The following is a 23,947-nucleotide window of genomic DNA, read 5'->3' as shown; positions in this document are numbered from 1 at the left end:
ACCAGGTGTCCCTTAATTGACTTGCTGAGCCCGCTGAGCGGGCTTAACAAGATCAATCAAGGGAAAATAGCGTGGGTTGGCCACAAGTTGATGGAGGCGGGACTACAACCCAAAAAGTGGGAGTCCTACCTCCATCACGTCCCCATTGATAAATTCGAGCCCTATGTGTTCTCCACATAGCTTACTTTCCCACCTAGCTTTGTATCATCAGCAAACTTGGATACATTACACTCTGTCCCTTCATCTAGGTCATTAATATAGATTGTAAATAACTGAGGCCCCAACGCTGATCCTTGCGGCATCCCACTAGTTACAGCCTGCCAACCTGAAAAAGATCCGTTTATCCCTACTCTCTGTTTTCTGTCCGTTAACCAATCCCCTATCCATGCTACTATACCCCCAACCCTGTGAGCCCTAATCCTGGGTAATAACCTTTTATGTGGTACCTTATCAAATGCCTTTTGTAAATCTAAATATACTACATCCACTGGTTCCCCTTTATCTACCCTGCTAGTTACATCCTCAAAAAACTAATAAATTTGTCAAACGCAATTTCCCTTTCATAAAACCATGTTGACTCTGTTATGATTTTCTAAGTGCCCAGATAGCTCCTCCTTAACAATGGATTCCAGCATTTTCCCGATGACTGATGTCAGTCAAACTGGCCTGTTGTTCCCTATTTTTTCTCCCCCTCCTTTCTTGAATAGCGGTGTATATTTACGACCTTCCAATCCGTTGGGACCATTCTAAAATCTAGGGAATTTTGGAAGATCAAAACCAATGCATCCACTATCTCTTCAGCCACCTCTTTTAGAACCCTAGGATGTAGGCTGTCAGGTCCAGGGGATTTGTCGGCTTTTAGTCCCATTAGTTTCTCTCGTACTTTTTCTCTACTTATATTCATTACGTTAAGTTCCTCACCCTCATTAGACCCTTGGTTTCCCCCCATTTTTGGTCTTTTTGTGTCTTCTACTGTGAAGACAGATACAAAATATTTGTTTAATGTTTCTGCCATTTCCTTATTCCCCATAATAATTTCTCCTGTCTTAGCCTCTAAGGGACCAACGTTTTCTTTTGCTACACTCTTCCTTTTTACATACTTGTAGAAGCTCATACAATCTGCTTTTATATTTCTAGCTAGTTTTCTCTCATTCTATTTTTTCCCTTTTTATCAATTTTTGGTCAACCTTTGCTGGTTTCTGAAACTCTCCCAACCCTCAGGCTTACTATTATTCTTTGCAACATTATAAGCTTCTTTCAATCTAATGCTATCCTTAACTTCTTTAGTTAGCCACAGTTGGATCACTTTTCCGTGGAGTTTTTGTTTCTCAATGGAATGTATTTTTGTTGAGAATTACGAAATATTTCTTTAAATGCTAACCACTGCTTATCTACCGCCATACCTTTTAATCTATTTTTCCAATCTATCTTAGCCAACTCACCCCTCATACCAATGTCATTGGCTTTATTTAAGTTTAAGACTCTAGTTTTGGACTTAGAATTTCACATTAATTTTGAGAGTGACTTGCCTATCATATTATGATCACTCTGCCCCAGAGGATCCTTTACTATGAGATTGCTAATTAACCCTGTCTCACTGCACAGTACAAGATCTAAAATAGCCTGTTCCCTGGTTGGTTCCATGACACATTGTTCTAGGAAACTGTCCCAAATGCATTCCATGAACTTGTCCTTCCGACTACCTTTGCCAATTTGATTTGTCCAGTCTATATGAAGATTAAAGTCCCCCGAGACGATTGCATTACCTTTGTTGCAAGCTCCTACTATTTCTTGATTAATATTCTGCCCAACGGTACAGCTACTGTTAGGGGGCCGAAATACTACTCCTACCAGTGTTTTTTGCCCCTTGTTATTCCTAATCTCCACCCATACTGATTCTACTTCCTGATCTTCTGAGCCGAGATCCTTTCTTGCTGCTGTCCTTGTATCATCCTTTATTATCAGGGCTACTCTCCCTCCTTTTTCATTCTGCCTGTCTTTTCGAAACGTCAATTACCCTGGAACATTTAGTTCCCAACCTTGGCTACCTTGCAACCATGTTTCTGTAATGGCTATTAGATCAAACCCATTTATCTCTATTTGTGCCACAAATGTGTCTATCTCGTTACGAATGCTTCGTGCATTCAGAAAAAGTGCCTTTAATTTAAAATGTTTTACTGTACCATTATTCCCTGCTTTGACCTTATTCTCTGCTGCACTGCTACCGTTAAACTCCCTGTCCCTTCCTGTCACACTCTGCTTATTTTTTGCCAAATCGCTACACTGCTCTATTGCCTTGACCTTTCTCTTTAGATTTGTAAATTTCCCCTCACCTGACCCCCCCCCCCTTTTTTTAGTTTAAAGCCCTATCAGCCCTAGTTAGTCGATTCGCCAGGATGCTGGTCCCAGCACGTCCCGACAGAACAGCTCCCTCTTTCCCCCAGTACTGGTGCCAGTGCCCCATGAATTGAAACCCCTTTTTCCCACACCACTCTTTGAGTCACGCATTTAACTCTCTGATCTGCTTGACCCTATGCCAATTTGCGCGTGGCTCAGGTAGAAATCCAGAGATTACGCTTGTGGTTCTGCTTATTAATTTAGACCTTAGCTCCTCAAACTCCCTCAGCAGAACCTCATTGTTAGTTTTACCTATGTCATTGGTTCCTACATGGACCACGACAACTGGATCCTCCCCCTCACACTCAAGTTCTTCTCCAGCCGCGAGGAGATATCCTTAACCCTAGCACCGGGCAGGCAACACAGCCTTCGGAACTCTCGCGGCTGCAGAGAACAGTATCTATACCCCTGACTATACTGTCCCTTACTACTACTGTACCACATTCCTTCCTTATCCCCCTACTTGGATAGCCCCCTGTACCACAGTGCCGTGGTCAGTTTACCCATCTTCCCTGCAGTCCTTTTCCTCATCCATACAGGTAGAAAGTTGGACAAAGTCCAGGGCTGAAGCTCCTCCATCACTACATCCTGGGTCCCCATACCTTCCTGACTCGCAGTCACACCCTCCTGTCCCTGACCACTGACGAACTCTAAAGTACTACTTAAGCTAAAGGGTGTGACTGTCTCCTGGAATAAAGTATCCAGGTAACTCTCCCCCTCCCTGATGCACCGCAATGTCTGCAGCTCGGACTCCAGCTGAACAATTCTGAGCCGAAGTTCCTTGAGTTGCAGACACTTACTGCAGATGTGGTTGCTCGGGATTGCGATGCTCTCCACACTCCCACATGCTGCAATTACGACACACCACCTGCCCTGCCATCTCCAACCTTGTTTTATTTATTAATTAATTAGTTAAAGATTTTATTCAATCGATATTTTAGGTTTATTGTTTGATTATTTTATTTAGTTTAAGTTATTAATTTAATAAGTACTAGCAAATTACAGTTTCTCAGCTGTTAATTTAACCCCCTTCCCGAGAGCAAAAAAAAGAGCTGTAATACTCACCAACCAATCACTTATCTGCTCTCCTGTGACGTCACTCTTTGATGTTGTTTTTGAATCGGCGCCTCGAGCTGCCGCTGCTTTAATTCAGGTCCACTCTCGTTGAAAGATTCGATTGGGCTCCGACAGCAGGCGTAGAACCCCGATTTGCAAATCTTTTTGGGCGGGAGTACAGAGCGCCCATTTAGAGGCCTGCCTGAAAGTTGATTCAGGCAGGCAGATGGATGCACAAGGTCCCCAGCATACTGCTACCGGCTGCTCGGCCGCTTTTCAGGCAAGGAACGGGTCGCCGGCAGTTGAGAAGTCTACCCCTCTGTTTGGCACAGTATTTGAGCGTGACAGTTGAAGTGCACTAGGCATACCTTTTTTATAATACTACTTGATGTCCCGCTGAGTTGCTTAGGAAGAAAATTGAGAGTTTAATTATAATTAGCCAGGAAGTTAATTGATTTGATTTATATAGTGCATTGATGCATGAATTTTTAAATGTTTTAAATATATGGATTGATAAGCAACTTAATTATAAATGTAGGTAGTGAATTAATTATGAGTTTATGCAGTCTGTCATAGGGTAGTGTGGGGAGAGATGTTTGACAGTTGTGGGCATAGAAATTGGATGACACTGCACACGCTCATTACAAGTCGGAAGTGCGTCACTTGCCATATTGGTGTGGGCAAAAACTAGGCATCCTGGGCCCACGCCTCTCCCCTCCCCGATCGCTGTCGACCACTACCCACCCTTCCCGTTCAACGTTGCCCACCCTTCCTGGTCACCCCCTTCCCAGTCTCCTTTAAGGACTGTCCTGAGGGCTGCTGGTGGCATTGTAGCTGCCCAATCTTCTTCACTGGCTTGATGATGATGAGGCCCAATAGTACACGCATCGTGGGCCTATCCATACAGGGGCAAGGATTGATTCCTGCGTCCCATGCCTGTCCGTTTTTGGACGGCCCGGATTCTTGGCTGTGATATCTTATTCTACTCTCATCATTTATCCTGTTCATCTTTGGAGAATGCAGATTGGGTTGTACAATTCTTACAGGTACAAGCCTCAATATTAATACCCCCACGATGGTCGGGAGAGGGTTGGGGGTTGTGGGGGGACGGTTAAAAATTTCAAAACCGTGAATACGTCTCCAATCCGCCTCGTAACACCTGTAGCTGTTATTATAGAGGAAGGTTTTGTGTTGTACAAATGTCCCACCCTCAAGAAGCGGGACACTTCATTAACCTATTTAAATCAGGCTCCCACAGTGCAATTAGGAGCCTGATTTATAACAGTTGCCGCACGGGTTTCCCAATGCCTTTTACAGCACTCCTTGTGGGCCAGGAGGAGCAGGAGTGCTCCCCCTGGGTCCGCAAGGAATCCTTCCGCCTCCCCTCTGCCTATTGCGACCTCTCTGCCCCCAAAGCCCCGATCTCTAACTCCTTCTGTTCAGTCTGTAAGCGGGACCCAGAGCTTCCGGTCGCCTGTCACTTCAATTCTCTGCTCCACTCCCACTCTGACTTCCATCCTTGGCCTCTTACACTGTTCCAACGAAGCCCACCGTAAGCTCGAGGAACAGCACCACCTCTTTCGATTAGGCACTTTACAGCCTTCTGGACTCATCGAGTTCAACAATTTCAGACTATAACCTCGGCCCCCATGTTTTCTTTTCTCTCTCACATGGCCGCTGCTGATGATTGTGCCATTTCGGTTAGAGTCATCTTTTGTTTCTTAACTTGTCCCATTACCATCTCTTTTTGCCTTGCACCATCATCCCTTTTGTCTTTCAATCTCTCCTGCCTTCCAGCCTATCACAGACCTTCCCTTTGTTCTTTCCTCCCCTACCCCCTTTCCTTGCTCCACACTTGCTTAAATATCTGTTACTTCTCCAACTTTTTCCAGTTCTGACGAAGGGTCATCGACCTCGAACGTTAACTCTGTTTCTCTCTCCATGATGCTGCCTGACCTGCTGAGTGTTTCCATCGTTTTCTGCTGTTGTCTGAAAAAAAATTATAATGCTTCTTGCCATTAAATACAGCAGGATCTTTGCATCCCCGACCTTGCCCGGTTTCCCCCGCACACTCCACGCTTTGCTGTAAATATCGGGGCCATGGAGTTTATGTTAAGTGTGGGTTTGGAGGAGATGGGAGGTGATTGAAACCTTGTTTTAAATTAAAAGAAAATTATTTGGAATTTCTTTACAAAAATGATAGATTTAGTTAAGGACTGAAATTATTTTGGGGTGGGGAAACGGGGCGAATTTGTGGTCAGGTAGTGTGGGTAGAGTGCAGGATGAGCAGATGTGTGGGGGGTTTGGAATTGAATGTTTTTGTTTGTAACTGTGGTTTGGTGATGGCGGACGCAGTGGCTCCACAGTGTAGGCCATCTTTACCTTATAGGCAGGATTTATTTTTAATTGTATAGTTAGCTTCAGTTTCATGTGTGGTTATGATTCTTGGGGATGCTGTTGATCATCAGATGCTACAAGAGGAAAATGTTTTAAGACCTGTAGGGAAGGCGGGGAGTGGGAGAGGAAGGCATTAGGATGTGAGAGAGCTAGAGGTTGGGAAAGGTGCAAGAGGCCAGAGACTCTGGTAGAAGAGGAGCAAAACTGGTAACTTGGATGTGGCAAGAACCGGCTTTAAGTTTTTTTTAAAGTGCTTAGTGCTCTCAATGTTGGAATGGTCGTAAGAGTGCAGGAAGCATTTTGGAGAACTTTTAAGATGGTTGTCAGGTCATTGGCGGGTGCTTGGCATCAGTGCTATTTCTCATGCTGTGCTTGAGTCAGATAATTTCTCTGGTCCTTTTCCACCTGAACCAGAGCTGCTCTAATGTCCTGCACCACCTCACCAACTCTGACTTTCCTACACCAGGATACCTGCTCCTCTGGTGCGAGCTGGATTTGTTTCAACAAACAAAGTAAAGTTGAAGTAAGCGCATAAAGAACTTAAAGCTAGTTTGCAGATCATAGTTGGAAACTCTGAATAAGGGTTGTTTAAATTAGCAGACAAATACCTGGAATAGAGATGTGAGCAATGGGTGTTCAAGCCCTGTGGCAGATTGCGGGCAGTCAGACTGCAAATGTACTCATTTATTTGAGTACTATATTTCATTATTTCTGGCTGAGCACATGAAAGTGATAAAAAGAGCACCAAAGGAGGTGGTATTTATTGATCAAAACATGAGATTGTTTCCCTCTGATGGGTTGAGTAGGACCAAGTGAGAGTTGGGGTTAGAGGTTTGATTGTTAGGATCGACCAATCAGGTAAGCAAAACAAATTGTGTATATTAGAATAAATGTGAGTGCAATGAAGCATGACGGAGAAGAGTTAAACAGACGTCTTACAGGAAGTCTGCACTGTACACAAGACTTTTACTAAGATAGACATATTTTACTTTTTTAATAATTCTATCTTAATCTGTTAATCTGGTATTGTATATAATGAGTTTATTGAATTTATTGATTACCTTACAGTAAAGCAGTACCTAACAGTGATCTGTTTTTTTCAGTTCTGTTAATAAATATTCAGAAGACCACTGTTGGCGACGCAGCTGGACCAGTAAATGAAATTTCTAAATTATAAAGGATCATCATGTATATTAAATCTCACATTTTGTTACATATATTGTTGTAAAGTAAATAATCTTTGATGCAAGTATACTCCTTTGAAACTCAGTTTAAGTATTCTAAAATTATACAGGTACTCTAATTAAGAGTCTTTGTTAATTAATGCATTGTATGGTACGGCAAGTTGCATTTCACTTCAGTGTGTTTTAAGACTTCTTTATATAATTTAGGTTTCAATAATAAAATGCCATTACTAGTATGAGATGGATCTGTCGAGAGATCATTTTTTAATTAAAATGTGATGATTGTTCACAGCAACCGTTGCTTCCATATTTGTAAATTTTTCTATTTCTTTTTACCTTTTCTCATTTTTGTACTGAAGTTGTAAAAACCTCTCAATAGAAAATGATTTAGTTACAGAAAATCAATAGTTGCCACCATTTCCACAACTCTGTGTTTAGTGTAGTTGATGTTACCAGTAAAATATATAAACTTTATATCAATTGTAAAATGTACTTTAGAAAAATTCACTAAAGATTTTTTGGGATGCTGGATGTAATTGTTACTTATTGTAAAAGAAAATGCCATAACTCATGTTGAAGCAGATTAATTTTCTTCAGTAGTTCTCCATACACCATAACTATTAAAACTAGCCTACAACAAGAACATTTGATGTATGATGGGATGATTCGCTGTATCCCAATGACTCATAGAATAGAATCATAGAATGGTTACAACGCGGAAGAAGGTCATTCGGCCCGCCGAGCCCATGCCCGCGCTCTGCAAGAGCACCAGCTAGTCCCACTCCCCCGCCCTTTCCCCATAGCCCTGCAAATTTCTTCCCGTCAGATACTTATCCAATTCCCTTTTGAAAACCGTGATTGAATCTGCCTCCACCACCCGTTCAGGCAGTACATTCTGGATCTTAACCACTTGTTGCGTAAAAAAAGTTTTTTCTTACGTCGCCTTTGGTTCTTTTGCCAATCACCTTAAATCTCTGTCCTCTGGTTCTCGACCCTTCTACCAATGGGAACAGTTTCTCGCTATCTACTCTGTCCAGACCCCTCATGATTTTGAACACCTCTATCAAATCTCCTCTCAGTCTTCTCTACTCCAAGGTGAACAACCCCAGCTTCTCCAGTATATCAACGTAACTAAAGTCCCTCATTCCTGGAATTATTCTCCTAAACTTTTTCTGCACACTCGCCAAGGCCTTCACATCCTTCCTAAAGTGTGGTGCCCAGAATTGGACACAGTATTCCAGTTGAGGCCGAACCAGTGTTTTATACAGGTTTATCATAATTTCCCGTAAGCCTTTTTAACTGCTTTCTCAACCTGCCCTGCCACCTTCAATGATTTGTGCGCACATACCCCCAGGTCTCTCTGTTCGTGCACCCCCTTCAGGATTGTACCATTTAGTTTATATGACCTCTCCTCATTCTTTCTACCAAAATGTATCACTTCACACTTTTCTGCATTAAATTTCAGCTGCCACGTGCCCACCCATTTCACCAGCCTGTTTGTTTATTCCTGAAGTCTATCACTTTCTCCTCCTCACTGTTCATTATACTTCCAAGTTTTGTGTCATCTGCAAATTTTGAAATTGTGCCCTGTACACCCACGTCCAAGTCATTAGTATATATCAAGAAAAGCAGTGGTCCTAGAACCAACCCCTGGGGAATGCCACTGTATACCTTCCTCCAGTCTGAAAAACAACTGTTCACCACTACTCTCTTGTTTCCTATCACTTAGCCAATTCTGTATCCATGCTGCCACTTTCCCTTTTTATTCCATGGGCTTCAACTTTGCTGGCAAGCCTATTATGTGGCACTTTGTCAAACACCTTTTGGAAATCCATGTACACTACGTCAACTTCATTACCCTCATCAACCCTCTCTGTTACCTCATCAAAGAACTTCATCAAGTTAGTTAAACACGATTTGCCTTTAACAAATCCATGCTGGCTTTCCTTAATTAATCCACACTTGCCCAAGTGACTGTTAATTTTGTCCCTGATTACTGTTTCTAAAAGCTTCCCCACTACCGAGGTCTGTAGTTGCTGGGTTTATCTTTGCTCTCTTTTTTGAACAATGGTGGCTCCACCCCCATATCTAAGGAGGATTGGAATATTATGGCCAGTACCTCTGTGATTTCCTCCCTCAATTCCCTCGGCATTCTAGGATGCATCCCATCCGCTCCTGGTGATTTATCTATTCCTGTGACTTCAAGTACTACTCCCTCGAGCTCTGTTCTGTTCATTTTGGCAACTGATTCTTATTCAAGAGCAGTTACTTTCAGAACTGTATTTTTGACTTTAGGCTTTGAGTTCAAATGTCCAATTCTCTTGAAGTTCTTCCCTTTTATTGAGACTTTTCCTTCGGTGATTACAATTTTTTTTCATTCAGGGTATGTGGGCATCGCTGGGAAAGCTAGCTTTTACTGCCCATCCCTAATTGCCCTTGAGAAGGTGGTGGTGATCCGTCTTCATGACAACTGAGTGGCTTGCTAGGCCATTTCAGAGGGTAGTTAAGAATCAACCACATTAATGTGGGTCTGGAGTCGCATATAGGCCAGGAAAGATTTCCTTCCCTAAAGGACATTAGTGAACCAGATGGGTTTTTACGACAATCCGATAGTTACATGGTCACCATTACTGATACTAGCTTTTTATTCCAGATTTATTTAATTAACAATTTAAATTCCCCAGCTGCCGTGGTGGGATTTGAATTCACGTTTCTAGATCATTAGTCCATGCCTCTGCATCACTAGTCCAGTAACATAACCACTATGGCTACCGTTGCCTAAATTGTTGCTTCGAGAACCTTCGCCTAGATGGTTTTGTTGCAGCTTATACATTTTGGCATGGTCGAATGGAAGGGTAAGCAAAGTGCAATGAAGTTATAGAAATTAGCAGTTTATACCAGAAATTGAGGTCAGCAGATGTACTGAGATTTTTAATATTTTTTATATATATGTGTACAAACTAATTTCTCTCGTGTCCGCTGTGGCTCAGTGGGTAACACACTCGCCTCTGAGTCAGAAGGTTGTGGGTTCAAGTCCCACTCCAGGGACTTGAGCACATAAAGCTAGGCTGACACTCCAGTGCAGTGCTGAGGGAGTGCTGCACTGTCGGAGGTGCAGTCTTTCGGATGAGACGTTAAACCAAGGCCCCGTCTGTTCTCTCAGGTGGAGGTAAAAGATCCCATGGCTCTATTTCGAAGAAGAGCAGGTGAGTTATCCCCGGTGTCCTGGCCAATATTTAGCTCTTAATCAACGTAACAAAAACATTATCTGGTCATTATCACATTGCTGTTTGTGGGAAGCTTGTTGTGTGCAAAATGGCTGCCGCGCTTCCCACATTACAACAGTGACTACACTCCAAAAGTACTTCATTGGCTGTAAAGCGCTTTGAGACGTCCAGTGGTTGTGAAAGGCGCTATATAAATGTCGGTCTTTTCTTTCATTCCTGAGCACCAACATTCTCCAGGATGAGACTGATGCATTCAGTGAGGCAGACTATGCTGGAGAACTCTACAAGTTCGACCTCATAATGACCCAGATGTCTTGCAATGAGGAAGCCAAGCTGGCAGAGCTCTTTTTGGTGTGAAACAGTCCTTTGGCAATTAGATTAAGAGCCAATTATGAAAGCAACCCAAGGATTAACTCCATGTGGGTACACCATACTCGACAGGGACGGTGGCTTGAATTTATAGTGAGATTTTACAGAATCACAGAAATGACAGCGCAGAGGTTTGGCTAATTATGCCAGTGCTAGCTTTTCAACTGGAGGTACCTACAGTACTTCCCTTGGTATCTTTTCATATTTTCAAATACTTACTCAATTCCCTTTTAAAGGATGTTATGATCATTCCTCAATAGCCACTTTGTGGTAAAGCATTCCACGTTCTAATAATCCTCTGTGTGAAAAGATTTATTCTAACTTTGTTCTTCCAGTGCAATTCTTGAATCTATAGCACCTTGTTACTGATTCTGCAATCAGTAGAAGTAACTTTTCATTATTCATCCTCTTAAAACTTTCCACTTTTAACTGAAAAAGCCATTCTCACCAGAGTTTAAATGCCAGTGTCCTGCAGAGGATATTCTTACTGTTCCACAAGGGATGGTGGCCAATATGGTTTTCAAACTAATGAACAAAGATGATCATAGTTGCCTGTATGCTGAATCCTAGCATCTCTAAGGACTCATCCAAAGAGATCTCATTATTACGAAGACAGCCTACCAGTAAGCTGAAACTTTATTATGCACCCAACCTGTTGCAAGGCCAAACATTTAGTGTAGTTGGTAATTGCCAATAAATCAAGAGTTTCTAGACCAATTATGGACCTAAAATTTGAGCAGGTCCTTGAAAAGGAAAACCTCGATGTAGGAATGCAAGCATATGCTCATACAGGAGGAATTGCCCAGCAAACTCCAAAGGTACCAACGTTTGCAGACACCCAAGAAAATTACTAAGGTTCTTAGCAAATGTGCTGCTAAATAGAAAATGCTATGCTCCAGACTGATATCAATGCCCATGGTTTTCATATGTCAGCTGGTGGTGTTGGTCTATATGCATTTACATGGATTTTGCATATGCTATTGGTTGGAATATGTAAGCAACAACTTGAATTTATATAGCACTGTTCATGTACAGGAAGATGTCTCCAAACGCAAACCAGATTAAAAGGCTACCTGAGCAAAGGGACTTGGAACGTGCTAGTATATAAACATTTGTCCCATTGTTGAATTGATGAAGACAAGCCATAAAGTGATCCTTGCCCATTCTGGACAAGAATGTGCATCCACGTTGAGGACAACCTGCCATCCTGCATTGTCCAGTTTGGCTGTTGAACAGCAGATGCTGAATCCCCTGAGTCAGCTTCAGGTAATAATAGACAACGTTATGATGTTCAGAGAATCAGCTACATATATTAATAAATAAATGTAAAGGTTTTCTGTCGGCCGAGGAGAGACACAGGATCATACTAGTGATTCAGTTGTAATTGCGATGTGTGGTTTGAAAGTATTGTTCCTTGGCCATAAATCTTTTGTGGCTTCACAAAGATGGGGTGCAGCTAGATGAAAATACCTATCTGGATTTATAAAGAGTTTGAAATACACAACATGGAATATAAATGCAGTTATAATTGGCCTTGTATTGCCAGCCTCTCATTGCCATCTCCATGTAGTGATTTGTGAAAATGCTATGCTTGTGGACTTCGACTCCAATATGAGAGGAACATGACTCAAATAGCAGATTTTAGCTGGGTTCCAAGTTGATATCAGAGTGCCACCCAGCACAATAAATAATGACTCCAGGATATATTTGAAATGGAATTCTACTATGTCAGTCAAAACTAATTCAAGAATTTCAAAAAAATCTAGGAAACTTGCTGCATATGACTTAGGCCAGCCTGTTGTAAAACAAACAACAGTAGAATGGATTCATTGCTGCTACCAGATAACATAGAGGAGCTCCCTGCTGAAATTGAAAACAAGTACAACAGCTATGGTATGTAATCTTAAAAACTATTTGTAAAAGCAGCCAGATAAGCAAACATTTTTTAGAGGTAGCTGCTAATAATGGCAGAGTTTGTCAGACTGTTTTGGCCTCTGTTGTAGCTGTGAAGTTGCATACTCCTGAAGTGCGTTCCTTTGGGATAGTGAAATTTTGTATGGGAAGGCAAATAAGCAAATTGCTTTGTAGATATTCTTTTGTAGATATTCTTTTTTGAATTAGGTTCTACAAGTTCCAACTATCTCACTATCTTCTATGTTAGATTTTAGTACAGTATAGACTGAAAAATCTTAGGACTCCAAAAGATGTGTGTGACAAGATAAGGTGTGATTCGCTTGTTTTACTGTGGAAAGAACAATGGAGGATATATATGGACAACAAAAGAGGTTCTTTCTAATTTCAGGTAGCTGACAAATGTAATTTAACCTTCAAGAAAAGAACTGAAGATAGTATTGGAATGCTACAAAGCACATGAAAAGAAAATCTGCTGAAGGGTTAAATGGTACCTTCTGAAAAGAGCAGGAAACAAGATTAAAAACATACCTTTCTTTCTCGTCCTCCCCAAGTGACTAATGTCTGCTAAATTGTTGTGAATGAAGATTACTGTGGCTATACTATATTATCCAATGCATCAAAGACTGCCACAAATTTGATAAAAATGCAGTGTTTTGGAAAACTTTACATGTAACAAAGTGCATGAGCCTCCAGATACCTCTGAAAATTGCAGTTTAACCTTAATTAGTCCTACAATGAATTGCCCACGTTTTCTTGAATTTTTTGCAAGTTGGAATTTGCTGCATTGTTTTACTGGTCATATGTATTACATAGATTTTAACATTTTTTCTAATTTTATTCAAAATAGAACTGTATAAAATTGCTAATGTTCAATGATTTTTTTTTTTAGGGTGAGCATTTTGTTTTAATTTATTCTGAGTTTTACTTTTTCTTTTTTTTAAAAATACACACACAAGTGGCAGAAAAGGGGTTCAAGTCCATGTGCTCTCTAGCAACAATGTAGGATTCAATTACGTTATTTTTAGAGGTTGCCTGGCTACAGCTGTAAATAAAATGCAGCCGTGATGCAATGAGGTTCAGGAGACAAGGAGAGAATAGAGGGAGTAGGAAAAAATGGAGAGACACTGTTAGGAAATTCCTTGGACTCCCTGTAACACAAGTATTTTTTCTGTATAAAAATTAGTTATTAATAGCTCTATTGCATCCTTGGGTAAAGAATTTATTAAGTCCTAAATTTACATAAGCAAAATACTGCAGATGCTGGAAATCTGAAAAAAAACCAGAAAATGTTAGAAATATTCAGCAGATCAGGCAGCATCTGTGGAGAGAGACAGAGAGTTAATATTTCAGGTCTGCTGGTGTCCATTGGGAAAGTTATGTAATTGTTGGCTCTGGCAAAGTGAACATTGATGGCATGCTTCATACATTTATGAACTGCAGACTGAGATGCAAGAAAAGTCCTCTAAAACCCTGGGAAGATCCTGAGGCAAAGAAGTTGAGGCTGGTGGTGACTTTCACTGCCACAGGCAAAGCATAGCCAGCTGGCTCAGCAGGCAGTTGATCTTTTTGCAGGAGGCTACAGAGGTCTGCGACAGCCTGTCTGGTGAAGCGCAGCCTCCTCGTGCACTGCTCGGACAAATCAAGGAAACTCTAGGACTGCACCCTATGGGCTGGGCATAGCCTTTTCCAAGCAGGCCCCATCACATGTTGCCTCCCAACAGGCCCAATTGCTGCTGCTTGTGTTTGGACAGCCTACTGTGGTTGTTGCTCTTCATACAACCAAATTAAAGTTCCAAGAATGACACCCATCATTCGCTGCATGCTTATTGAGGGTGTGGAAGCAGAATAAATGCAGAAAAAAAACAACCTCCAAGGCCAACTCCTGTGGAAATCCAAAAAGACGCAATAGTAAACGGCTACCTATGACTTGTATACTTGCAGGTGAGTACCCCTTTAAAAGCAGCTTCCAACATCCCTTATCAAACCAATCCTGCTAGATTTTACTCAGTGGGTTCACATTAGGCAGGACTTATGTTTTCGCACATTAAAATTGTAGCATGGTCCTGATGACACAAAAGGCCACACATAAAAGAACTGTGGTTAAAATGGCAGACAGGAATCAAGTGGGAAAGGAGCAGTAATTCTCCCAATGCAATTTTAACTCTGCTGCCACCCCATTCCCACTAGGTGGGGTGAGTTTAAAAACACCCCTAATGTTTTAAACTTTTTTTTACAAGACAGTAGCATGTGAGTTGGAGCATTGGGCAGAGTACTGTTTTGAGAGAGATTTATATAAAGAAATTAGGATTTAAAAATAACAAGTTCCTCATTAAGATATTTGCAAATTTAAGTAAAAGACGAGAAGATACATCAGATTAACAATATTATTTATTTAAATCTTAACAAATTCTGTTAACTGTGCTTGTAAAACATTTTCAATAAATTTCAAAAATTAAAGTGAGGACATATTCTTTTATTTCCATATATTTGTTGAGTTATTTTTCATCTTGTAGGTAAACCATGGTATATTTAAAGCCCTTTATTTATTGGTTACCTGTGCTCAAGAAGAAAATTCTGCAAATATAAACCACCATTAGCTGTAACAGACAGCTGACATATTTGTATCAGTAGTTTCCTCATACAAGTTACTAATCCAGTCTAATTAGGATGTGCAGCGCATTAAACTGTTAATCATTCAGAAAAACGAAGGGGTGGAATTTAGCTTGTTTTACACATTTGCTCTAGAGTCAGATTGGCACTGTAACCCACATAGACATCTTAGTTCCCTCTCAACAAGGATTACCTGGCTGTCATCTCATGAAAGCATTTTCTACAACATTCAGAATCTATTATATTGGCTTAGAAATATTGGAGGTTCATTGTTGTTTTGTCACCACCATTTAATTTAGAATTCACATTTGCATGTTTATAGACACAAAACAAGATGTAAAATAATGAATAGTATCATTTACAGTGTTCTTGTCCGTATGAATTTGGGACAGGATGATTTTTTGACAACTAGCAACTGTAACCATAGCAGCAACATTGGTGCTTTTAAAAGGCAGGACTGCACTCTACGTTTTTAAACATTCTTGTGCCTTTTTTGAAGCAATATGAATGGTTATGTTCTAATATAAAGATAAAATAATATCCCTTTCACCAGAAAGTTTCTTTTTCATGTAAATGAGCTCAAATAAATCTGTTCTGAAATTACTGTAATGGTGCAATGTGTTTATGCTTGTGCGGTTGGTACCTGACTCGCGTAAGGTTTATGTAAAACTGTCCCTTTGCACGAGGTTTATTTACTAATGCTTGCAAAAACATACAGACTAAAATCAATATTATTTAAGCCATCACTAGAGTCTTGCACAGGTTAATCTGAAGCTGTTAATATCCAGTCCTTTAGTGCTTCTTGCATTTTATTAGGCAACAGGAAATCAGTAGTAAAATAAACCTGAGTTTAATTTTTTCTCTTGGTGATGACCCTGTACCTTCAGTAGACAATTTGATGCCGGTGTACAAAAATTTTACTTTTTTCTGTAATGTATAGTTAAATATCTAGGATTCTGAAGATGTGCTGGATGACCTCTGAAGCAATGACTTGTATATAGAAGAGTTCAGGAACCTTGGATAGGAGTCTCTGTGCATTAAGGTATAAATCTGAAGCTGTGCATCCTCAAATGTCTGAGTTGATGGTTCAGCCATCTTTTTGTTGATGACTTCACGAACCCGTGAATCAAGGCTAACCTAGATGTAAAAGAAAAGTATATCTGTATAAATTAACATGATATACACAATGTCTATTTAATTTCTTATTTACAGTAATAGTTTTTTTCTCAATACAGTATTTTCATTACCTACATTAACTGCAATGGTTTAAAGACATTTTCACCTTCCCCCCAAACCCATCCTCTGAATCACTTTCATATACTATCTTCTGTAAGTCTGATGAAAGAGATTGATTTATAAATAAGATCAGTCTTCTGTGCAGCTTCTTCCACAACTTGCCACAATGGGTTACTACTCTAGTACCATAGCCACTATACTATGATGCCATCAACTGCAAAGAGCCTACAGTCTGGGAGTGGATAGCTCTATTATAAATTCTGTAATGTAATGGTGCTTTATTCACCTCAGTTACCTGTATTCCTGAATATAATCAGCAATCTACTCATAAGAACAGAAGAAATAGGAGTAGGCCATTTGGCCCTTTGAGCCTGCTCTGCCACTCAGTAAGATCATGGTTGATCTACCTCAACTCCACTTCCCCCCCACCCCATATCTCCATATCCCTTGATTCCCTTAGTATCCAAAAATCTATCAATCTGTGTCTTGTATATATTCATCAACTGAGCATCCACAGCCCTCTAGGGTAGAGAATTCCAAAGATTCACAACCCTTTGAGTGAAGACATTTCTCCTCATCTCAGTCCTAAATGGCCGACGCCTTATTCTGAGACTGACCCCCAGTTCTTGACTCTCCAGCCAGGGGAAACATCCTCCCTGCATTTACCCTGTCAAGCCCACAAATATGGAAATATAGAACACTCTAATAAAACAAACAGAACATTATGATATGCTTTGATATTATGTAGAAGATGCAAGTTAATTTTTGAGTTAATGTTCAACACAAGCACACTGTTCCCAACATGCTAATTTTGTAAAGGTGTGCATAATTTTTGTTTGGCCTGTTGTTTTCTTCTACAGACACCAAATTACTAGTGACAACCTTAACCATCTTTCATAGCTGGTGGTAGTTTTATTTTGTAATCCACTGTAAATTGCTAGTTAACAATGGAATAGAACTATTTTATCATGTAAATGAATTAGATTAGTTAACTGCAGTAATGATTTTTTGCCACTAGAGAACAATGGTGCACTTTTAAAACTTTGTGCAAAGTAAACCTACACTGTTTGCTGCCGAAAGTCAGTACTGCATTGCAAGAACTTTGTTACTAATCTTTAACCTAGATTTTCCAATTGACATTATTTTAACACCAGCATTACTACTGCTGGTGTTAACATAACATGAATTGGGAAATATAGGTTTTTGTATCTGAAGAAACAGACATTTTTAACCACATTTTTTTTAATGCTGACTGACAAACATGACAAGTATATGCACATTATTGTACGGAGATATAAATGTGGATGGATACAGAGGCTGGACACATGCAGGATCTAAGTGCCAGTATGAGACCAATGCCACAAACCCGATCTAGCAGGTATGTGCTCTCTGGTGCATCATTAAAGCAAAGACAAAGGTTGTCTCCTTTTTTATTTCAAATTTCATTGATCATCTTCTGATTGAATTGAGGATGAAGGAAAATTATTTGGTCACTGTTCATCTGTGAGAACCAGCGTATCATATTACTAATTTAGCCGATTAGAATTTCCATACATATATCTGACATGCAGCCTTGCCCCAGCCTCAGTTACCACCTTAAGGAACGGCTGGGTAATGGAAAAGTTTCCGGGGGGCGGGGGGGAATGACCAAAGGGGGAAACATTTCAATTTTTATCAAATTATTTTATTGGTTTCCCACTTTCAAAAATGGGCAGGCTATCATTCTTTTGTCTGTAAATGCTGATTCATAACATGATTAATTAAAAATGCTTCACTGAATTTTTACCAAACTTTGATAACTGACAGTTCCTTGCCAGATGCTGCATACTTTAACAAAATTAGCATAATGGGAACAGTGTGCTTGTGTTGAACATTAACTCAAAAATTAAGTTGCATCTTTTACATACAGGAAGCTTTCGTTTAACCGGAGGTTAAATGTCCGGAAAGCTCTATCTACCGGCAAAATTCAGGAGCCGTTTCCTATAAGTTTTTTTACTTCTCGTTGCTTTTTTTTTTCCAGTCGTGGCTCCCAAGCGTCTAGCTGAAGCTGTTGCTTAGCTGCAGAGATGCTTTTAAGCTGCGGCCGACTGTTTTGAAGCTGTTGCTAAGCAACAGGGTTTGTTGTTTGCTCCGTATGTTTTAACATTAGTGCTGGTTTCTACGGCAGTTTTGATGGGACGGCACCAACTCGGTCCCGTCAGTGCCGGATACCAGAAAGTTTCCTGTAATATCAAAGCATAGAATTTTATTTTTGATTTCCCATGTTTGTGTCTTTGTGGCAGAGGATAGCATATGGTGGATGAACAGGATTATGGCTGGACCAGGCAGGTATTACTGGATTTACTGGCAATTATATTTACTGTTTTGCAAAAATGAAAGATATCTGTTTGTCTCCAATACACCTTCCTGGGGGTAGCCCACATCCTCGCCCTGCCCCTGCATCATTTAACCTCATCACTGGCACAAATCTGCCACTGATTTGGTGCAAATAGCCTTGGGACAACAGTAACCTATATTTATGTTGCTGTTATCCTTATATTAATTGATACTCAATTGATAACATTAACATAGTAATACCCAATTGATACTTTATTCCTATAGCTGTGTGGCATCTTGAATGAAATAGATGTAATCAATAGCAATATCAGCAAAATAATATAAACAGTACTCAGACAAAATCAACAATGATTTTCATATTAATTAGGATATGATCTTGTACTGTATTATAATGACTATCCAGTGAAGGGAGGCCTAAACTCTCCTTTTGGAGTCCAGAGGAGCACTCCTGCTCCCTCTGGCCCCAGAAAAAAAGTAAACAAAACTTAGTTTAAATGGCCTCTCCTGGTTGTAGATCACCTTCACGATGCCTTCACCTGGCAGGAAAGCCACAACGGCTTCTCCGCTCAAGTCAGAGTTAATATTGCTCCACCAATGCCAGGTGTGGCTTCAACCGCCTAGGGCCCCACACTCTAGAAATCCTTCCCCAATCCGCTCTGCCTTTCCACCTCTGTCTCTTCCTTTTAAGACCCTACCCATTTTGACCATGCTCCTCTGAGGCCTTTAAGGCACAAAAATCCCACAGGAAAAGTGGTCCAACCGTGGCTAACAAGAGAAGTTAAAGATAGTATTAGATCAAAGAAAGAGGCTTATAATGTTGCCAAAAAGAGCAGTAAGCCTGAGGATTGGGAGAATTTTAGAATTCAGCAAAGGAGGACCAAGAAATTGATTAAGAAAGGGAAAAAAAATGAGTGTAAACTAGTGAGAGACATAAAAAGACTGTAAAAGCTTCTATAGGTATGTAAAAAGGAAAAGATTAGCAAAAGTAAATGTGGGTCCCTTACAGGCTGAGACAGGAGAAATTATAATGGGGAATAACAAAATGGCAGAAAAATTAAACAAATACTTTGGGCAGGATTTTCATTGGGCCGTGGAGGCGGGATTGGAGGCGTGTGGGGGGGGTTAAAATCCCCAAATTGGGGGGCACGAACCCATCCTGCCCCCAACCCGCCTCCATGCCAGTTTCAAAGGAGGCGGGTACCCGCCCCGCACTGGGACCCGCCTCCCCGAGGCGGGAAGGGGATTAGTGCCAATTAACTGCCTGTTAACAGGTAGTTAACAGGCAGTTTTTAGCCTAATCCCTATTTTTAATGTTGAAGTGTGGGATTCCTGACGGCTCTAAACCATGCCAAGTTAGAGGAGGCAGACCGTCGGGATGTCCGGTGTTCAGGTGAGTGATGGGTGCATGAGTGCAAAGGTAAGTGTGTTTGGTGTGTGTAAAGTGTTTAAAGAAGTTTTACATACCTTTACTTACCTTTACAGCCTTCCTTCCTTCAGGTCTCGGGAGTCCCTCATCTCACCGGCACAGAAAGCAGAATGGCTGCAAGCTGTCAAAAATTGCAGCATTCAGCTTTCTATTCCGGGGAGATCTCTAAATCATCCTGAGAGGTAGGAATTAACTTAGAATACAGATTGTCAGTGTTTGACAGCTTCAAACAGCTGTGAAACATTGATATTTCATCTGTCAAAAGGTCTTGACAGATGAAATATCAATCTGTGACATCACCTGTTGCCGGGTGGCCCTCAATTGGCCTGCTGAGCCCGCTGGGCTGGCTCAACAAGGTCAATCAAGTCAAAATCGCGTGGGTTGGCTACAACTCGATGGAGGCGGGACTACAACCCCGAAAGTTGTAGTCCCGCCTCCTACCCGACTCCTCAATGAAAATCCAGCCCTCTGGTCTGTCTTCATGGAAGAAGATGCAAAAAACCTTCTGGAAATAGTGGAGAACCAAGCGAGAATAAAGAACTGAAAGAAATTAGTATTAGTAAAAAAAAAAATAGTACTGGAGAAATTAATGGGACTGAAAGCCGATAAATCCCCTGGACCTGATGGCCTACATACTAGGGTTTTTAAATAGTTGGTTATAGAGATAGTGGATGCATTGATTGCCATCTTCCAAAAATCCACTGATTCTAGAATGTTTCCCACATATTGGAAGGTAGCAAATGTAAAGCCACTATTTCAGAAAGGAGGGAGAGCAAAAACTGGGTACTACAGACCAGTCAGCCTGACATCAGTGGTAGGGAAAATGCCAGAATCTATTATTAAGAACGTGGTAACAGGGCACTTAGAAAATAATAATAGGATTGGGCAGAGTCAACACAGATTTATAAAAGGGAAATCGTGTTTGACAAATCTGTTAAGAGTTTTCTGAGGTTGTAGCTAGCAAAATAGATAAGGGGGAACCAGTGGATGTGGTGTATTTGGATTTTCAGAAGGCATTCGATAAAGTGCCACACAAGAGGTTATTAAACAAAATTAGGGCTCATGGGATTAGGGGTAATATACTAGCATGGATTGTGGATTGGTTAATGGACAGAAAACAGAGAATAGGAATAAACAGGTCATTTTCGGGTTGGCAGGCTGTAACTGGTAGGGTACCGCAAGGATCAGTGCTTGGGCCTCAGCTATTCACAATCTATATCAATGATTTGGATGAAGGGACCAAATGTAATATGTCCAAGTTTGCTGATGATACAAAGCTAGGTGGGAATGTAAGTTGTGAGGAGGATGCCAAGAGGCTTCAAGGGGATATAGACAGGCTAAGTGAGTGGCAAGAACATGGCAAATGGAATATATTGTGGCGAAATGTGAAGTTCTCCACTTTGGGAGGAGAAATAGAAAAGCAGAGTATTTTTTAAATGGTAGATTGGGAAATGTTGTTGTTCAGAGGGACCTGAGAGTCCTTGTATGTGAATCACTGAAAGTTAACATGCAAGTACAGCAAGCAATTAGGAAAGCAAATGGTATGTTGGCCTTTATTACAAGAGGATTTGAGTATAAGAGTAAAGATGTCTTACTGCAATTATATAGGGCCCTGGTGAGACCACACCTGGAGTATTGTGCACAGTTTTGGTCTCCTTGCATAAAGAAGGATATACTTGCCATAGAGGGAGTGCAACGAAGGTTCAACAGATTGATTCATAGGGGGGATTATTCTATGAGGAGAGATTGAGTAGACTAGGCCTATATTCTCTAGAGTTTAGAAGAATGAGAGGTGATCTCATTGAAACATACAAAAGGGCTTGAAAGGGTAGATGCAGAGAGGATGTTTCCCCTGGCTGGGGAGTCTAGAACCAGGGGTCACAGTCTCAGAATAAGGGGTCAGCCATTTAGGACTGAGATGAGGAGAAATTTCTTCACTCAGAGGGTGGTGAATCTTTGGAATTCTCTACCCCAGAGGGCTGTGGCAGCTCAGTCGTTGAGTATATTCAGGACCGAGATCGACAGATTTTTGGATATTAAGGGAATCAAGGGATATGGGGATAATGCAGGAAAGTGGAGTTGAGGTAGAAGATCAGCCATGGTCTTACTGAATGGGGGAGCAGGCTCAAGGGGCTGAATGCCCTACTCCTCCTATTTCTTAGGTTCTTAGATCTCCTTTGACTTGATGTCCATTTGTTATTTACACATCTCTGAAGTGCTTTGAGATGTTTTTATACGTTAAATGTGCCACAAAAAAAATGTATTGTTGAGAGGAACCAGACACAAGTAGGCACATTGTCATTATAATGAGAGACAGCAACATCTATTACCACACCTTGTAGCCTACTGATTCAAGGCACAGGCTTGGATGTGCAATTGGTCAGTATCATTACAGACTGAACAGTCCTAATCAAGTCTTGGAAGCCTTGTGAAAGTGTTGTATTCAGAATGACCCTCAAAGCAGCTACTGAAGCACTGGTAGGTGCCACTCCATAAGCCACTGATATGCTTAGACGCTCCTCCCAGGGACTTATTGCTGCAGTAATCGCCTGGACTAGCCGTCTCTCCGGCGTGTTCTGCAGATCATGAGAAATTTCCTGAAACGTGTTGAAAATATTGGAAATTTTGTTGACTCCTTCAACTTCTCCATTATCTCAACCATATGCATGAAAACCCAATCCACTGCTGCTGATGAGATCAATGCACTTGAATCATTGATTTTTTTTTGAAGACTGGGGCCCCTGAGATATGGGTCCTCAGGATTGTCAACTGAGGGTAGTCATTTCCGTACTCTCCAAGGAACAGCACTCTCCCTCTCCCAGGTCCTTGTGCTCATTAGTGTCTGGTGCTTCCCCCAGTGAAAACTCTCTGATTCACTATCTACTTTCTCCTGAGAGGGTGTCTCTTGATTCACTATTCACAATTCACAATTCAAATCGCTTTATTGGCATGATAAGTTACATCTTATGTTGCCAAAGCATCAAAATACATTTATGGTTTAGCACATAAACGCAGTTCTATTCATACAGTGTATAAACAGGTATATCCCTGAGTGTATAAATATACATTCGCATTGTTTATATATATTTTTTTCTTAGTTTACTGGTTGTCCCTCTGTTCATGGCAAGCTGTAACATAATGTGCCGCCAGTGTTATACAGCTTCTCTCCTCTCCCAGTAGGAATGGGACTATCTACTTTCTCCTGAGAGGGTGTCTCTGGGCTGGTGCTTGGGCAAGTAAGATGTATGATTCAGTCAGTGAGCATGGGCCAAGAATTGTGGATCTTGATGAGCCTAGCTGTTCATCTGAGTGGCTGAACTCTTCCTGATGCAACTTAACATTTTCAAAATTGGTGTTTCTCTTCCAGCAGCGGTTCTTTGACACTGGTTATGAACTAGCTTTTCCTTTGCAAATGAGAGAATGCAAAGTTAAAGGAACGTGACTGGAACAGATGCTTTTCACCCATATGTCTTTATTAGAAAACCATAAAATGTCTGCCATTGCTACAATTTTGTTGTCAACGCCAAAATAGATTATTTTATGGACTGACACTAGAATTTGGGAAAGAGTTTCAGATTTTATGCCATCATTGGTTGGACAACCACCATTTGTGGAAATTTTGATTTACTATGCAAGTGCTGCATGACTGTGTACAGGATTGTTAACATGAAATGTAAATGGACACTTTAAAACAGCCGTATTCTCGTTGATATATAGTTGCCGAGGGGACAAGTCTTACACAAACTGAAAGACAGATTTGCCACAGAAAGGGATGTTTATCTGTTAAATTTGGG

The 23,947-nt window shown here is 40.9% G+C and overlaps 2 protein-coding genes and 1 long non-coding RNA gene across 4 annotated transcripts in view; 2 read left to right on the top strand and 1 right to left on the bottom strand.

Moving 5' to 3' along the window:
• LOC147108739 (transcription elongation factor A protein 2-like) overlaps positions 1-7,565 on the top strand; it is a 69,535-nt gene extending 61,970 nt beyond the window's left edge. The window contains exon 10 of the mRNA XM_086005503.1: positions 6,954-7,565. Coding sequence (XP_085861629.1) covers positions 6,954-6,962 — 9 coding nt within the window. The 3' untranslated portion in view covers positions 6,963-7,565. The remainder of the gene's footprint in view (positions 1-6,953) is intronic.
• A 3,537-nt stretch (positions 7,566-11,102) lies between these two features.
• Positions 11,103-14,679, top strand: LOC147108738 (uncharacterized). The gene is made up of 3 exons (XR_015080639.1): positions 11,103-11,896; positions 12,397-12,523; positions 12,933-14,679. It is a non-coding gene; the product is annotated as an uncharacterized LOC147108738 (long non-coding RNA).
• A 1,420-nt stretch (positions 14,680-16,099) lies between these two features.
• rgs19 (regulator of G protein signaling 19) overlaps positions 16,100-23,947 on the bottom strand; it is a 180,043-nt gene continuing 172,195 nt past the window's right edge. For both annotated transcript variants that reach the window (XM_086005499.1, XM_086005500.1), the window contains exon 5: positions 16,100-16,291. In XM_086005499.1, coding sequence (XP_085861625.1) covers positions 16,103-16,291 — 189 coding nt within the window. In that variant the 3' untranslated portion in view covers positions 16,100-16,102. The remainder of the gene's footprint in view (positions 16,292-23,947) is intronic.

This window comes from Somniosus microcephalus, chromosome 13 (genome assembly GCF_052327205.1).
Source record: "Somniosus microcephalus isolate GS21.2 chromosome 13, FLI_Smic_1.0, whole genome shotgun sequence".
In the NCBI taxonomy this organism is placed as follows: domain Eukaryota; kingdom Metazoa; phylum Chordata; class Chondrichthyes; order Squaliformes; family Somniosidae; genus Somniosus; species Somniosus microcephalus.
Note: the sequence above shows the minus strand (reverse complement) of the source record. Positions and strands in the feature narration are given on the sequence as shown.